General features: G+C 44.7%; 1 protein-coding gene across 1 annotated transcript in view; it reads right to left on the reverse strand.

Annotated features, from left to right (window-relative positions):
• Positions 1-16194, reverse strand: part of C8H11orf65 (chromosome 8 C11orf65 homolog) — a 515706-nt gene that overhangs the window by 402103 nt on the left and 97409 nt on the right. Inside the window, exon 2 of the mRNA XM_078657052.1 lies at positions 2447-2555. Within this exon, the coding sequence (XP_078513178.1) occupies positions 2447-2533 (87 nt within the window). The 5' untranslated portion in view covers positions 2534-2555. The remainder of the gene's footprint in view (positions 1-2446; positions 2556-16194) is intronic.

Consider the following 16194-nt stretch of genomic DNA (forward strand, 5'->3'; position numbering starts at 1 on the left):
GGGATTCCCTTCTAGCGCCGGACAGTACCAACAACGTAGGAGATGACCCCCCATTGCGTCTGCCTTCTGGGGCTTTTATGAGCGGCTCTACTCTGAGCAAAACTTCGCCTCAAATCTTCCTGGTGTCTACCTCAAAGAGGTGTGTACTCACCTGAAGCCGGACCAGATGGACACTCTAGACAGCCCGATCTGAGTAGAGGAAGTTATCTCTGCTATTGCTAAACAGAAACCCCCTAAAATCTCGATGACCGGATGGTTTTCTGGCCCTCTTTTACAAAACCTTCTGTGCCTGCTCTTTAATTTCATAGCTGGCCCAGGGACTGAGCCGCCTTGGATGCTGGATGCCTCCATTGTTGCTATTTCCAAGCCTGGGAAATACAAAAAGCAATGTGGCTCATACCATCCAATATTCATGTGGATATTACATTGTTTACTAGCATTCTAGCAGCGCAGTTGGGCCCATTTATGCACCTGGGTCCTCAGTAATTATGGGGTACCACAGCCAACGGTATGAGTTAATGGGCAGACCTGAGCTCCATTTCCAAATCACAGAGGAGCTCATCAGGGATGCCCGCAGTCGCCCCTGCTATTTGCTCTATATGTGGAGCTGGGGTCTGCTGCGGCAGGCAGGAATACATTATTAGCCTTTACGTTTATGACGTGTTAGTGGCACTGGATGACCAACTCAGGGTCTCCCAGCCTTTCTGGCAGAGAGCTAGGACTTTCGAACAGCTTCTCGATTCTGTATTAATCTTCGGAAATCGCAGGCCCTCAACCTTTTGGTCCCTTCTGTGGCAGAGACGATGCTGGTTTCCCAACATCAGATTCAATGGTCGACTACCTCCATCCCCTTCCTGGGGTCCCATTAGCCCCAACAGTGAAAGCGACAGCAGCCCTTAGCTACCAAACTCTGCTCAAGCAGCTACAGAGGGATTTGGCTGTCCTTGCTTGGCCAAGTGGCGACATTAAAGATGACTGCCCTCCCGAAGATCCTGTTTCTGTTTCAGGCCCTCCCAATAGAGCCTCCCATAGGCATCCTTCAGTCACTGCAGGGGGGATGCTGTTTCGTCTGGGCAGAGGCGAGGCCCCGCATGAGCCGGGAACAGAATTACCAGTCCAGGCGAGAGGGGGTTTGGGAAAGTGGACACACTCCTCTCCTGGTCACTAAAGCAACTCTTGAAGTGTGGGATCGGGTGGCGGCATGTAAAACTCTGTCCTTGTTCCCTTTCCCACTGACCCAGAATTTGGGTAATGTGGACTTCACTCCAGGGCTGGATCACGCCGCATTCCGGCCATGGCAAACAGCGGGGTGCAGATCCATCATCAGCCATCCCTTTAATTAGGAGGGCCCCATCTCTTTCGAGTAGGTCCGTAAAGATTATGCGCTGCCTGAATCAGAGAGAATGTACTACCTTGAAATCCACCATTTGCTCACTCACCCAACTGTTTGAGCTGGGGCACAGTGCCTGCTGACACCCTTTGAGAATTGGTAGTAACTACGCCCTCTGTTACTGCCTTATCACGTAACTATACACGATTCTCCAACATGCTACCCCAGCGACCAAGACCTCAGGGCTGAAGCGATGGAAGCTTGACGCACAAAGAATGGGATGATATTTACTATAGGACAGAACATATATCAGGTAACACTGCCTGCATCAAGACAGCTACTAAAATAGTTACATACTGGTACCTTACTCCAGTGCGACTACATAGGGGCAACCCTGTGCGTAGCGCGAACTGGTGGAGGGGTCGTTGGTCTCCCAGGATGCTGCTTCATTTGCTGTGCGACTGCCCCAAACTTACACGGTATTGGGACATGATATTGACTGACAGATACCTAATTGGACAGGCAGGTGCCTCTTTTCCTCGCATATGTTATCCTGGGGCTCTCGAAGGCTCACCTTCCAGCTTAAATCCCAAGGGGTGTGACATAACTGGCCTCGCACTAGGGGCAGCCCTGGAAAACATCCTTTCACATTTTCACATTGGGGCACCGACTATGGCACACATTAGGGATGGAGAAACGAACTCTCATGCTAACCAATCAGGGCGACTCCTACAGACAGCTTTGGCGTCCTTACATTGCTCTCCTCTCTGGGGAGTTTAGGGAGTTGACTTCCCCCGGATACCTTTGCCTGCTGCAACTAGTGGAACCAGACACCTTGGCACAGACTGGGGAAGAAGCCCGGAGTGGGCCCGCAGACGGCGAATAGTGAACTTCTAACATGATGATATTGGATGCGAGTAGTCCAAGGGGTTAGGGGGTGGAGGTTTCACTCGGGTTTTGGTATGCCGATTTAGCGATGTCTCGCTCTGTGTTTGCTGATTTGAATTTTCTTGAAATACAATAAAAAGATTTAAACCATAAAGATCCAATCTAACAATGTAAATACCCATATCTAAAGATGTGGCTTGTTAGTTTGAGTTTCGAAGACATACTTACAATATGCTTTCTCCATGCCCTTTGAATTATTGTTGCTGCCTTGACACGATTTGCCATTATTTCATCACTGATTTTCACAGAATCCATTACCAATGAGACTTTCGAAGATCTGCGAAATATATAATTCAATTATATATACTTAAATGAATATTTTGTTTAAGTGCAGTGCCATTACTTGTGCTTCACAAGCAAAACAAACAATTACCTGCATACTAAATTAAAACTCAACATAAAATCTTATTTCAGCCAAAGCGACAAAAAACACACATACACATTAAAATGCATACCTCAGAGATACATATGCAAAGTACAATTCCCTGACATTACAATCTCAAATTATCACGAAGCAAAATACATAGCATGAGAATTTAAAAACAACAAATGTAATTATTGAACACAGAATAATTATGTATATCTCTACAGAGTACGTGCGGTTACACAGAAGTAAAATTGTCTGAGTAAAATTGATCAACTAAAATCTACATTGCATTAATCCTAACGAGTATTTTTTCCTTCAAATTAAAGATTCCCATACCTATTTGATGTGTAGTGCCACATTTTTTCAATTCTAAAGTGCTTTTACAAATGTACACTGACCTAATCCTATCGATTTGATATCCTATTGATCTGATAAGGAACGCATTGTAGCCTTTTACATTAAAAAAGATATATTCTTTTTCACAGTGTTTATGAAATAAAGAATGGAATGAGTATATTTTACTCCTTACAACAAGGCTGTGGAGGGCCTGTTGGCAAATTGTATTTATGAAAAAGCTTTAACAAGATGTAGACAACTTTATGCATGAAGTTATTTTTCAAGACACCCTTTTTCTTGGTGATTTTCATTTCCACTTTGTTTTCCTACATCGCTTGCGTGCTTAGAGCTCCGGAAACATCCATCTTGATAGGTGAGTACTTCTTAATGTTTAAACTGTAACAACTGAGAATGTGAATAAGGCAATTAAATGACAGTGTGTTTCGAGATGTGATGCAAAAGGGTGATATATGTCATAAAATACTCTCGTGGGATATTATGCTCGTGACAGACTGTAAATGGAAACGTCAAGTCCAAATATAGAATCTTGAAATAGTACTAAAGACATGAGATCACCGGTAACAAAATCTGTTTGATAGAATCAACTACAACCTCCCAGTACGGCCCATAAATACTCCCACCCCACACTTGACCGAGTGGGGTGGGAGTATTTATGGGCCGTACTGGAAGCATTTGGCATGGGGGGTAAATATCTAGGGTGAATTCAGGCATTATATCATCAACCAATGGCACAGCTTAGCTATGCAGGAAAGAATTCTCTCAGTTTTCCAATAGGAAGAGGTACACGCAGGGGTGCCCCCTTTCTCCCCTGTTATTTGCGCTATCATTAGAGCCATTTTTGAACGCACTTTCAATACAGCATGATATTATTCCATTTCAACATAGGGGGAACAATCTAAAAATTACCGCATATGCGGATGACGTAGCGATATTGACCACTGATGTAGCTAAGGCTATACCTGCAATAACAAAAGAAGCAAATAATTTTGGCAATGTATCCGGGTACAAATTAAATATAAACAAAACGCAGGTCATCGCTAATTATAATCCTTCAACGACTGTATTGGGCCTATGTGCCAATGCTGTATATTTGGGGGTTAAAATATCAGCAAAGATTACTGAAATAATAGACCTCAACTATGATCCATTACTAAAAGAAGTTGCTAAATCTCTTAAAAAATGGCACAAGATACCGCTCAGCTTGATTGGGCGTATACATTTAACAAAAATGAAAGTCGCACCCAAATTTCTTTATTTATTCAGATCAATTCCGCTACGTCTTAATAATTCTTTTTTTTAAAAACTTGACGGAATCTGCTCTAGTTATATATGGGGCTACAAAAAAGCTAGGAGAGCAATAAATCTCCTAAAACTTCCGACTGAAAAAGGCGGTTTAATGTTTACCGATTTTAAATTATATTTTTTTGCTTCCTTTTTTGGTCGGATGCGCAGTTTATTGAGAAATGATAACTCCTTATTTTTTCATCAGCTAATGCTAGGGTCTGATTGCAAACAATTTATGGATCGAACTAATGACCCACATTACTTCAAACGAGTAAAATTTAAGACTGCTAGGCATATTGTACAAATTTGGAAACAGATAATGACTCTTGATAAGATATCTTATTTTAACTCTGAATTAAGGCTATGGGGGAATCCAGGACATCCTGGAATCTTTTCAGACGGGGCTGGGACAGTATGGTCTAGCTGCGGCATTAATACCCTTGGAGATCTCTATGGCTCTGATGGACTATTAGGGTTTACTTCGCTTAAACTAATATACAATCTAAGTGATAGGATGTATTTTAAATATGTGCAACTTCAAGACTTCTTTGTTCGTAAAATGAATGTCAAAGAAATAAGATACTCGGACATCTTACAATGTTTGTACTCAGATCGGACTAAATCACTGATTAGTGAAAGCTACAGACTTCTGAATCAGGCAAAGGGAGACGATTGCGAAAAATTAGCATCTAAGTGGACGGCTAGGCTCGGATTAAATATAACTTCTAAGCAAATATCCGCTTCTCTTCTTCAGATTAATCAAGTTGTACAGTCTTCTAGTATTAGACTGCAGCTTTATAGGACTATCTGCCAATTATACTATACCCCTCAGAGAATTTCTAGCTGGGCATCAGATAATTATAAAAATGAACGCACAAGCTGTCCTAAATGTAAACTGGAGGCTGCTGATATTGGCCATATGCTCTACTCATGCCCGGCATTATCAGAGTTCTGGAAGGGCGTAGTAGATGTATTAGAAAGGAAACATATTGTGTTTCCGCCTCTCTCAGCTCACCTGATTCTAATAGATCTTCAAGAACTGAATTGTCCAAATAAAGATCTGAATTCTATTGTATTTGCTTGTGCAACATTAACCATAGCTAGAGCATGGATAGCGCCAGATCCGCCACACGTTATGGAATGGTGGGCTTTGGTGAATGAAATACATACCATGGAGATTGCTTTAGCTAGACTAAGAGGGCCTAATTCTCTGAGGAAAAAAGAAAAGGTTTGGGACATTATATTTGGATCAGAATAACTCTCCAAAAGTAGATTTGATGGTTGAGACCACATTGTAGTTTCTTATAAGCTTTATGGTTATTTTTCTCCTCTGTAATGCTCACGTATTCTTTTTCGAAAATGGTTACTATATAACTATGTCATGATTTGTAAATGTATTTATTTTATATGCCTCTTGCAATATCAATAAAAAATAAAAAATAAAAAAAGAATCAACTACAACCTCATGCAAATGTTTTCCACTGGTAAAAGTGATTCCAAACCTCTGGAGGCATGGAAAATATGAAAAACAAGTATTACAAAGAGAATCGTCAAAGATCAATTTCTGGGCCATGGTATCTTCATGTCAGTTAAATCAAGAGACAGTTTTGAGTTGTTGTTCTAAATAAATGCAGCACTATTTATAAATTTACAGACTCCTTTTATATAATGAAATGTACAGACAGAGGAAATAACTTCTCATATGTGCCTTTTGTCAGTTTAAAGTAGAAATGTGTTTTGTTAATGCACATGAAACCCAAAGCAGCTGCCGTGAAGAATGGAGAACATAATTAGGTCTATGAAAATGGTGGAAGACCCCTGAGGCAATATTCCGAAGAGGAGCACATCTTTGTGTGAAGGGGTCAAAACAGCTATATTTATAACACTGAGGACACAAAGAAAGAAAAGGCTACTGTGATACAGTGCAGTTCAATGAAAATTGAAAAAAAAATGTAACATTTTTATTGTTGCATGTTGGATATAGTATGAGAGCCATAAGTCATATAGGAATGTAAAAAATACTAACAGTAAACACCATTTTAAAAAACAGAGAACAAACAATATCTAAGCAACTCACCCCATCCCACCCTCCTCACAGCAGCCAAAAGCGCCCAAGCGAAGCAACAGCCTTTTAACCTAAAGTTTCCTGTAGAATTAAAGTTAGAAAGGGGGTAGCACCGTTGGTCCAGTAACATAATAATCCACATTTGTAAAGCGCACAATCACCCGTAAGGGTCTCTAGGCGCTGGGGGCCGTCGGGAAGATTAAGCGAGCTATTGCCCAGAGTCACATGGTGCTGGGTTAACCTGCCGCCGGAGCCGGGGATCGAACCCTGAACCCCAGATTCCAGCGTCAGTCGCCCTGGCCGCGGCGCCACACCTCTTCCTGGGAAGTGGAGTGGAGAAGTACTCCATGGGAGTGGAGTACTTCTTATTACATGCAGTGCTAAAGGCACTTGAAATGTCTAGTCAAAATAGACAATATACACAGTGGTCCTGTGCCAGGGTATAAAAACTCAGGTGGGGGGGCGTGGCTGACGGCCGACTAAGATGGCCGCTTAGTCTTTGAGCTCCGGGGTTGATCTAGCCCTTCACATCAATCCGTTCCCTTATCCGACACCTACAGTGCTCCAACGGCTGGAGCGGACGTCCAAACTCAAGCGGAGCTGACCGGAGACGCTCCGGTAAAAATCAGTGACTGCCTGCGACTGGAATTGCCATCTGAAGGGGAGCGGCCTACATGCAGCGGCCGGACCGGGAACTGTGGTAGTGCTAAAGCACCAACTGGGGGACTGCTGCGGCGTGATGAAGAGCGCGGCTATCATCCGAGGATAAACCCTGTGCCGTGGAGCCCGCCCATACCTGCTACGTCTACAGAGGACTTACTGCCTCCTTTCCCCCTCTATGAGCCACGAGGTCTGTGGTGATACTAATGCCTGAGGTCAGCCGTTTAGCGTTCCCGCCGGATGCGAGCTGCTTTGAGGACCGGGCCGCGGCTGCCACGCACGCAGCCGACAAGCGCCAGTTAGTGCCGCACATTGTATTAGCTCTGCCCCCAACGCATTGATATTGCCTTGTACCCCCACAGCTTTTGGCACACAATCAGGGACGTGCTGTGACCATACTCCGTTCTCCGTTTTCAACAAGGGCATGGCCCGGTGGAATCGCGCCCTTCCCCCACCTCTTGCGCCGAGGTCCTGACAAGTGCTGGGTCGCTGAACACGGCCAACTAAGGAGCCGACGCCGAGCAGAGACCCATTAGTGAGCGCCATAGCTGCACTGGCGAGAGACAGGTCCTGCTGCCACACTGAGCCCAGCTATGCAAAGTCCCCACGCAGAGCTGCACCTGCTCCTGCGCCTGCCTATAGGGAAAAGAATAACGCTGAGCCACCATTCTTCTGCTACACCGGCGGCTGGCTTTACAGGGCGTTGCTTGCTCCTTCATCCCCCCCCCCCCCGGCCCTTTGACTACTTTGGAAACAGCCCTCCCGCACCTTATACCGCGGAAAGACTCGGACCCCAGATATCATCCTAATCTATCAAGCTATGGCGGGCAGGGGTCCCAGAAACCAGGCCACACAGCAAAAATTGGATAAATACGCATATGGCAAACACTCTCCTCCAGCGCCGGAAGGACGCTCTTCACAACATAAGGTGCCAGATGTAGAAGGACCCCCAAAAGTCACACTCGAGGACATCATGCAGGCTCTTGCCAGCGTCCAGACTACTGTGGGAACGATATCCACCGATGTCTCCCTGCTGCGTGCGGACCTCCACAAAATGGCGGATAGGGTGAGAGAGGTGGAGGTAGTTGCAAAATCTTTATTTGTGGATACTTCAGAGCTGCAAGGGACGGTTGCACACCTTGAAAAAGAGAACAAAGTACTCGCTGACAAGCTTGATGACCAGGAGGGGCCTGCAAGACGGAACAACGTTAGAATTATTGGTATTCCAGAAACTGAAGGCGCCCAGGCAATGGATTTATATGTGGAAGAGCTGATAAAATCTAAATTACAGCCTAGGGGACTCTCTCATTGTAGCGTGCCCACAGGGTGCCAGGAGGAAGACCGAAGCCGGGGGCACCCCCTCGACCAGTGCTGGCCAGGCTTTTCAATTTCAGAGATAGAGATGCAATTTTGCAAGCGGCATGGATTTCGCCTCCCATACGCTTCTTGAACTCTACTGTTAACTTCTTCCCTGATTACACTGCAGCTGTCTCGAGGCGCAGGCGAAGTTTCTTTGACGTTAAAAAACTGCCCCGAGAAAAGGAACTACCGTACCCTATGCTCTTCCCTGCAAAACTTAGAGTAGTGGCTGGAAGCCGAACCTGGTTCTTTGATACGCCGGAGTCGGCTCTCGACTGGTTGGAAGGATGGCGTCGGGTGGGCCACGCTGAGCGAGGAAACGGCTCTCGCCGCCATAGAGAAGAGGAAGAAGACCCGGAGAAACAGGGTTCCAGGAGCCAAGGATCAGGCCAGGTGGCGCCGCTGGAGGAAGAATAGACTGAGCGGAAGTACCGGCGTTCCCCGCCGCCCTGAGCGGCTATATGGACTCTTGGGACTGTGCCCCTTTTTTGTTTTTGAGGTTTTGGACTGAGGCAAGCCTTGGAGTCTGAGAAGGGCTGGAGCCTTACAGAACTCATTACCCCCGATCCGCAAGTATTGCATTTTTGGGTGGGTTGATGCACTCTGCTGAGTTGGGGGTGGCGGGCAGTTACAGGCTTGCTAGGCAGGGAGGCAGGAAGGGGGGTGGGAGGTGGGGTAAGGGAGTACATGTTTTGTTTAGTTTTTTTGAGTTGGTTGTATGCAATGTTATTGGGGCAACACTCTCCTTTACTGGTGGATCTTTGTGTAGCAAAGGTAGCTTTATATATCTGACACTTTTTACTATATCTGATGGCTGAATATGTTTCACAGGAGCCTAAGACTCCCCAAACAGCCTTAACGATACTGTCATGGAATGTCCGAGGGTTAGGAGACAAGGTGAAGAGAGGTTTGGTGCTACAGCATTTAAAGCGTTGTGGCCCCACGGTGGCTCTACTGCAAGAAATGCACCTAATGGGCTCGGCTGTCAAGGCTATGGATAGATGGGGATATCAAATGGTTGCACATGCTGAGTTCTCCTCAGGTTCTAGAGATACAGGGATACATATCAGAAAGAATTTCCCACTGGTGATACAACAGAAACGAGTTGACGACCAGGGACGTTTCGCAGCAGTGACATGTCAATGGGAGGGACGATTGTTTAATTTAGTCTCTGTTTATATCCCACCGGCCCTTCACGCACAAACCCACTCTGCCCTCACAACATTCTTGCTAACACTACCTGCTGCAACACTGCTCATAGGGGGCAACTTTAATGATATCATGGACGGCACACTAGACAGGTTTCCTACCAGATCAGGGGTACAGGGTGGGCAACGTCTCCTTGGTCTCACAGATGCTTTGGGAGTCACAGATAGTTGGAGGTACAAACACCCTGACGAGAAACAATACACTTTCTACTCCGGGATCCACAACTGTCTCACAAGCATTGATTATTTTCTAATGTCGGCAGATGGCTTGCCGGGAATAGAAGAGGTAGTTATTCGCCCTAGGGGCATATCGGACCATTCTCCGTTGCTGCTAAAATACACACATCACCAAACTTCTAGAAAGCGTATGTTCCCGGTTCATGTCGGTTTTCTGCATGTGCACCCTATTATGAAACACCTCACAGTCACTACCAGACAATTCTTTCAAGAAAATGCTGGCTCGGTGGACTCCCCTAGTCGCCCTTGAGGTCCAGCTTAAACAAACAGCATATGTGGCATGTCAGAGAGAGAGTACGATAGCTAACCTCCAAGCCACTAGGCATAGGGTATACGAACTGGGAGACAAAGCCGGGAAGATGCTAGCCTGGCTAGATAGGAAAGAAAGAGCGAACAGGGTCATAGCACAGCTGCTGTCCCCCACAGGCTCCATGATCACTAAACCGGACGGTTTAGTCGACATCTTGGCCGATCATTATGAACAACTGTATGCTCCCTGGGCGTCTTACACGTCTGCGGAGGCGTATGACTATATTAAAGATTTGACTATCCCTCAACTTTCCCCTGAGGCAGCACTCCTGTTAGAGGCGGACATCACCGTAGAAGAATTACAGACTGCAACCTACTCACTTGCGTCTGGTAAGGCGCTGGGACCTAATGGACTCCCAGTAGAACTGTATAAAAGGACAGCGCAAACATCTGCTCCCTTCTTGCTTGAGATGTTTCTTGATAGTCTCGAAGCAGGAGAGTTGCCGAGAGACCAGCGGCTTGCCACTATAGTCGTGATCCATAAACCTGGCAGACCAGAGACGGACTGCGCGTCCTATCGTCCAATCTCTCTGATAAACGCAGAACCCAAGATCCTGGCCAAACTACTGGCGTTGCTCTCCTCCTTAGTAAATCCGGACCAGTCTGGATTCATGCCGCACCGTAGCACGGCACGGCACTTAACTTGCGTAGGCTTTATGCGGTCTTGGCACGCACGCCATATATCCGGGAGCCTGTAGTCATACTCTCCTTAGACGCCGCTATGGCGTTTGATACCGTGGAATGGCCTTACTTGTTCACTGTACTCCGCCACATGGGCTTCGATCCGAAATTCTGCGCCTGGATTCGCCTCCTCTACAATAAGCCCTTGGCACACGTTGCGGCCAATGGACATATCTCTTATCTCTTGAGACTTCCCACTTGGTCAGGGTACAAGACAGGGATGTCCGCTGTCCCCGCTGCTTTTCGCGCTGATTCTAGAGCCACTTGCAATCTGGATCAGATGGGAACCCTCTATCAAGGGACTTTCTTGGACCAATATGTGGGAGGACCGCATATCGCTGTATGCGGATGACATCTTGCTGTACCTCACCTCCCCCAAGAAATCCATTCTAGAATTGCTGAACGTCTGTGAGAAGTTTGGTAGAGTGCCAGGTTACAGGATAAATTGGTCCAAGTTCGTTCTCCATGTCTTGGCCGCCCCCCCCCCCCCTATTTTACCCGTAAGTTGAGAACGACTGCGACGGCATTCAAATACCTGGGTATCTATATTACGTCAGACCCAAATGAATTTTATGCTTTAAATCTTAGTCCCCATCTAGAGCGGTTTAAGCGAGACGTTAAGGTATGGCGAACTCTCCCTCTTACACTTTTGGGTAAGGCGGCGTTATATTGTGATGTATTCCTATAGGTTCTGTATCGATCCCCCTATTCCTGACCCTATTCTGGTTAACAAGTTAACTAGCAGCCATCCCATGAGGCAGAAAACCCCCATGATGCAGGAACCGTTATCTGATTAAGCCACACTACGGCACAGGAACGTGTTATCTGATTAGGTCATAACGCTTGCCATCTAATTAGACAAGCGATATTCCTCCAGCCCCTGATAAGGCATACAGAGTTCTCAAAACAAATCAAACCTATGACAACCTGGGAAAAACCCTGCGGCCATTGTTTTGATTTCACCGAGAACTTCAGCAAAAGAATGTGCTAACGACCAGGTCGTATGACATCCTTATTGACGTATCTATGTCCATCCTTACGTCAATCTCGGCACCTTAAAGGTATAAATATTACCGATATTGCCCTATGCAAACACACGCGGTGGTGACGAGATCGGAGCAGCCAGACTTGCCGAAGCCCAGAGCAGAGCAGACCCCGCTGGCGCAGCCCCGCCTTCCTGACGCGCTGAGAACGAGAAGCTGCTTTCTCCTGCCGAGAAATCCAGCTCCGGCGCTTCCGGGTAGCCCTCGCAGGCAGCCTGGAATATCGAGACCAGAGACGAGAGATACCATCCCTCATTCATCCTAGATTCCAGGTACAGAACTGAATAACCCCTTGCAGAGAATTCTTTAGTCAGTCACTTGGCAAAACAAACTTAACTTAAACTGCTACTTTCTATTCCCGCCCACGTATTAGGCTTAGGTCAGGTACATCTGGGGTAGGCGTAGTTAGAAACACCAGTTGAGTACGATTAGTCAAATGTATATGTGTATGTATCTATTTTATCCATTTTAACCCATCATATGGCTTAGAAACCACATCAATGTTTTTACAGTATTATTTTATACTTCTGCTTTTAATGTATACACTTTACTTAACCATAAGTATTGCAATAATATCGATCCATTTCTCTTGTATGAGAAAAGAGACTGATCAATAAATACCATCTTTTATTGAACACACCCGTCTCTTCCTTTTCTCTACAATCTGGTGAGACTAAGAATGCACGTACTGACTGAGTAAAATAAGTCGTCTTTTGTTTTCACACGACTCTAGAGATACACTCTTGATTAGGGGAGAGCAAAGTTGTCATGTTCTATGGTTGTCAGAAACTAAATCCCTTCTTGTCTATCCAGGGAGGTTCAACTCCTCCTTGCCTATTCGAGAAAGTTTCTAGTGAACTCTGAGCTAGCTGGCAAACCCAAAACTTTAAGTCTAATATCGACAATAGAAGACCTAGTTAACGTCTGGTCTAGGCCTATACTATTGAAGGTATTATTCCAATGCGCAGAGCCTATTGGGATAATAGGAACTACACTACATGGCGCCCAACGTGTTTGGATAGGCGATAAAACTAACGTAAGACATTTAGAGTAACTCAGTCGTGCTTTTTCACTCAGACCCCTTTTTTCCCATAATACTCCAAAGACGTCTGGAGTGGGTGAAAGGTAATATCCGCCAGACCTCGCAGGAGGAAACTCCTATGTATGGTCCTTGGTTTAGTCAACGTTGAAGGATACACTGTTCCAAAATATTGTGCATCTAATCTTTGTTTCCATAAGAACCTGATCTGCAAAACAAACGAAATAACCTTCTGGACAGTACAATGTCAGACACTGAAGGAGAAAGAGAGGCAGTTAGAATAGTAACTGAACTCGCAGCAGCTGATAATGCACTGCAAGACGCTAACCCGAATATAATACTCATCGCGGTCAACATAAGAAAATCTATAACTTTAAAACTTATAGAAAATGGACTGACACCTAGAGGTGGCACAGTCATATTCGTAATTGAGGCACACGAATATCGGCAGACAGAGGTATTCTATTCATGGATACACTTTCCAGCAGCAAATGCTGTAACAAAGGTCTTCCACTATTACAAAACAGAGGAACCTCCTAATGAGTACACTCCTTTCGAGGAGGTGGAAGTACCACTTAAATTTCAAGAGCATCTGCCCTTATTTAATGGCGCCCTAAAACATAATAATCACATCACCAGGCTCGGTCCATTAGGTAGACCAGGAGCAACGTGGCCGGTCCTAGCCGGATACACACCACATCCAGACATCGATGGGATGTCTGCAGCAGAGCTTTTAACACAGCTAAAACAATTAATAAAATTACATAGACAATTAGTCCAATATGTGATGCGGACTTCAACAATTCAACCAGCAATTAAAATTCCACAGCTGACCCCTCATCAGGGGAACACAAATAAAATTACACCACAGAACATACAATCCTGCCTAGGTAAAGTACCAGCTAAACGGGAACAAATACCATTCTGGTTAGCACAAAAAATCACCCAAATAGAGGCGGTGTTTCCAGACACCACCCCGTTAGAAAAACACAGGATTCTGACTATCTGTCTTCCAATGGGAATCGCACCACACGTGGAGGACTGTGACACTTGGGGTACAGTCTTTGCTTCCATCTACACAAAAACGCACGGTGTTCCATCCATTTCGGTAATACCAGATGTGCTAAAACAAATTCAAGACGAATACGGTCCAGAACCCGCTTTAACTCTTGGTATGAAATTACTAAAAGACTTCAAGCAGGTCTCGGCTATATTATTAGCCAACATAAAGGGAGAAGCAGCAAACGTGGCGATCCGCCAGAGGTTAAAGGAGACAGATATAGCAGACCAACCAGCTGAAATTGCCAGAATTATAGAAAAATCCTATGAGGAATTAGGTAGAGATAGTTTAGGTGGAATACCAGTAAAACCACAACTGATTGAAAGTCCTGGAAAAATATTTTTTAATAATAATTCAACATCACAAAAAAAGAGCTGGGATGGAAACAAACAATCCAATCCTAAAGAAAAGAAATTCCAGTCCAGAGGAAGGTCTCCTCGGCGGAGAGAAAAATCTCCGAACCAAAGACACAGGTCACCCCAAAGTGACCCCTCTGGGAAAAGATATAACCTTAGAAATAGGGATAATATAAAGAAGCCTGATAGATATCAAGACATTGATACACGTCCCTCTCAATCTTTTCAGACTTCCTCGCAGAAATCGGAAAGAAGAGGACGATCAGAACAAAGAGAAGAGCACGCCAAGTCCAAAGACAAGGAATCTGCTCATCTAAAAAAGAAAGTACAATTTCCAAAAAAGAAGGTAGCCAGTATCAAGGTAGCTAACAATGCCGAGAATACTGAGGACACAACTGAAAAACGGAGAATGGGCTCAGACAATGCTAGACAGCGCAGCAGAAGTGAGCATAGCTCGCAAAGTCCTTATGAATCTTCTGGAGACAGTGGACACGAATGAATATCTTCAAGTGGAAACTGCAGACACCAGAGTTAGCAAACCTCACAAAATATATGAAATAACTTTACGTATAGAAGGGGATAAGACTAGAAAAATAAGGGGACTATTTTGGGATAATCTCTCCAAGGGCTATGACATCCTTCTAGCTGAAAAAGACTGGCCACCAGAGTTTGTCAGGGAGTGCCCTCATGGCGAAGAAATAATTATGCCTGCCTTCTCAAATCATATCCCAATTCATAAAAAATACACACTTGCCAGAAAGAGGGCAGTAGCTCAAGCTCCTGCTTTATATAAAAATCATGTAGGATGGGATGAGGACTCTCCTCCTCACAAAATCCAGTTAAAATCACAACCTACTGCACAGAGACAGTATCCAATTAAGCAAGAAGCTAAAAAAACAGGTAAAAGAAATCCTAGATCAATTAGAATACCAGGGGGTGATTGAAACTTGCACCTCACAAATGAACAACCCTTTGTTTCCGGTCTCCAAACCAGACAATTCATATCGTCTAGTTTTGGATTACCGACACCTTAACTCATGTTGCAAAACTTTTGCAGTGCAAAACTCGCATAGTGCTGCACTAATGAATAACATAGTGCGCAAAAAATACAAAACAACATTAGACATCTCTAATGGATTCTTTTGTCAACACATAGCACCAGAGAGCAGATATTTGTCTGCGTTCTCAATAAATGGCACTCAAAAACAATTCTGTCGGTTAGCCCAGGGGTACAAGAATAGCCCAGGGGTATTCTCAGCGAGAGTAACAGAATTACTACAAACATATGATGACGAGGCATTATCTTATGTCGACGACATATACCTAACAGATGATGACTTGGATACTCACTTGAAGAGAGTGAACACCATAATACTTGGGTTCGCAGCAGAGGGTTACAAATTCAACTTTAAAAAATCTAGAATTGCCCATCTAACAGTCCTGTTCTTAGGATACGAATTATCAAGTGAAGGCAAAAGCCTGGCTGACAATTTCCTAGAGAAATGTGCCGTACTCCAAGCACCTAGAAAACTAAAAAACCTACAGTCAATTCTAGGCTTCCTAAATTTCGGAAGAACATACATTGCAAATTACGCAGAAAGGGTCAAACCCCTTTATGATCTAATAAAACCAGATTTTAAAAGAACCAATTGGACTCAAATACACACAGAAATTTTGAGATCCTTACAAACAGACATGTTAATTAAAACAAAATTAGAAACACGTGATAACACACGCAATCTAGTGATTCGAGTCATCCCAGGAAGATGCGGATTCACATACCTGACCTCTAATGAGGGAGAAAAGGTACCAATTGCATTCAAATCACACTTGTACACAGAAGCTGAAAAGAAATTCAGCATTAAAGAAAACATTGTTCATGCAGTTCAAA

Source organism: Lissotriton helveticus, chromosome 8 (genome assembly GCF_964261635.1).
Source record: "Lissotriton helveticus chromosome 8, aLisHel1.1, whole genome shotgun sequence".
NCBI lineage: Eukaryota > Metazoa > Chordata > Amphibia > Caudata > Salamandridae > Lissotriton > Lissotriton helveticus.